Genomic DNA, 2125 nt, shown 5'->3' on the forward strand with positions numbered 1-2125 from the left:
GCCCGCCGGGCGCGCCGCGCGCCCCTGGGCGCTGCTCGCCCTCTGCCTCCTGGGCAGCGGGGCCCAGGATTTCGCGCCGACGCGCTTCATCTGCACCTCGGTGCCCGTGGACGCCGACATGTGCGCCGCGTCCGTGGCCGCCGGCGGCGCCGAGGAGCTCCGGAGCAGCGTGCTGCAGCTCCGCGAGACCGTGCTGCAGCAGAAGGAGACCATCCTGAGCCAGAAGGAGACCATCCGCGAGCTGACCGCCAAGCTGGGTCGCTGCGAGAGCCAGAGCACGCTGGACGCCGGCGCCGGCGAGGCCCGGACCGGCGGCAGCCGCAAGCCGGCCGCCCCGGGCAAGAACACCATGGGCGACCTGTCGCGGACGCCGGCGGCCGCCGAGACGCTCAGCCGGCTCGGGCAAACTTTGCAGTCGCTCAAGACGCGCCTGGAGAACCTCGAGGTCCGCGCGCCCCCTCCGCGCCCCTCTGCCCCTCCCCCCATCCCGCCGGCGGTGGGGGGGCGCCCCGCCTCCGCGGGGGGCTGCTGTGCACCCGCTGGGGCTCGGGCGGCCACTCGCCGCCTCCCGCCAGGCCGCCCCCGCAGGCGCCCTGAGGGGACCGCGCCGCTCCGGGTCCGCGCCCCCCCCTAACGCAAGGTCTCCCCGCCCCCCCCCCCCCCCCCCCGCAGCAGTACAGCCGGCTCAATTCCTCCGGCCAGACCGGCAGCCTCAAGGATCTGCTGCAGGGCAAGATCGACGACCTGGAGAGGCAGGTGCTGTCCCGGGTGAACATGCTGGAGGAGGGCCAGGGGGCGCCCAGGAACGACTCGGAGGAGAGGGCCAAGATCGAGAGCGCCCTGACCTCCTTGCACCAGCGCATCAGTGAGCTGGAGAAAGGTACGGGGAGGGGAGGGGAGTGGAGGGGAGGGGCCGGGCCAGGGGCCGCTGCTCCCAGCTCCGGGCTACAGCCCCTACAGCCCCCGTCAGTCCCCCCCTCCCACGCCTGCCCTCCCCGGCCCCTCCAGGCCGAGCCTCCGGCCCCTGTTCCCCCGCAGCTGGCCGGCTCCGGGCTTGGACCGGGCAGGGCGGAAGGGAAGCAGATTGAGGAAGGGATTGCCTGGGGTCCCCCCCACCCCCCCGCGGGCTCCTGCTGCACGCAGGATTTTTCCAAGTCGATCTGCTTGATGCTCGGTAACCTGGGCTGTGGCGTAGCCAGCCTCAGCCCTCCCTGGTGGCGAGCCGGGTAGTGGTGCCAGCCTGTGCCCGTCCCGCGGAGAGCCGGGGTGGGGGAGGTGGCAGGCGGGCTCGCTCCCAGGACTGCAGCCCCTGCTGTCCCTTGGGGATCCCAGGGGCCCCTCCTGCCCCTCCCCAAGGTTTCCTCTTCTAAGCCCTGGCATCTGGGGCTGCCAGGGCCCCCGACCCAGGGCCAGCTTACACGGGGGTGCACAGGTGAGCTCAGGCGGCTCAGCCTTGAAGGCGCAGAAATCAAACACGGTTGTAAAAGAGGGGGGTGCTGGGCTCAGAGCAGGACCACGTGACCCTTCTCGGACTGCAAAATGTGCCGGTGGGTTGAACAGTGCCATCTTAAGGCGCGTTATGTAACTGAACGGCGGGAACAGGGTGGGGGGAGGAGACTGGCAAGAAACCACCCCAGGAGGCCTGGCTGAAGCTGCCCCAGGGGCACTGAGGGCCCCCTGCGGGGTCCCTGGCGCGGGGCTCAGACTCAGGCGTCTGGCCCAGCCGGCCGTGGGGCTCGGGAGCGGGCCCCTGTGTGCCCCGTGTGCCCACTCACACCCGGCCTGGCCACGGCCAGGGCACACCCGGGGCTGCCCGGGCGAGGGCGCGGCCCCCAGCAGTCACCTTGGGGGCCGCCGGCCCCTGCGACGAGGGCCACTCTGCGGTCAGACAGTCACCGGGAGGACTCGGGGGACGCCCCTCCGGTGGCGGGGAGACGTTCTGAAGCGCCGCGCCCCGGGGTGCGGCGCTGGGTCAGACCGTCCTCAGCGTGCGGTGCCCGGGAGTCCAGCCGGCCCCCGAGGGGCGACTCGGGGAGGGGAACCTCCCCATCCAGGGGCGGCTCCCCTGGCATGCGCCCACCCGGCGCCCCGCGAGGGTGCGGGGGTCCGTAGCAGACCAGAGGCC

General features: G+C 73.3%; 1 protein-coding gene across 1 annotated transcript in view; it reads left to right on the top strand.

Annotated features, from left to right (window-relative positions):
* Nucleotide 1: 1 nt before the first annotated feature.
* Nucleotides 2-2125, top strand: part of NPTX1 (neuronal pentraxin I) — a gene marked incomplete at its 5' end in the record, with an annotated part of 3939 nt that continues 1815 nt past the window's right edge. Inside the window, 2 exons of the mRNA XM_012734563.1 lie at nucleotides 2-445; nucleotides 673-880. Coding sequence (XP_012590017.1) covers nucleotides 2-445; nucleotides 673-880 — 652 coding nt within the window. The remainder of the gene's footprint in view (nucleotides 446-672; nucleotides 881-2125) is intronic.

This window comes from Condylura cristata, unplaced genomic scaffold, assembly GCF_000260355.1.
Source record: "Condylura cristata isolate star-nosed mole 26May11 unplaced genomic scaffold, ConCri1.0 scaffold00060, whole genome shotgun sequence".
NCBI lineage: Eukaryota > Metazoa > Chordata > Mammalia > Eulipotyphla > Talpidae > Condylura > Condylura cristata.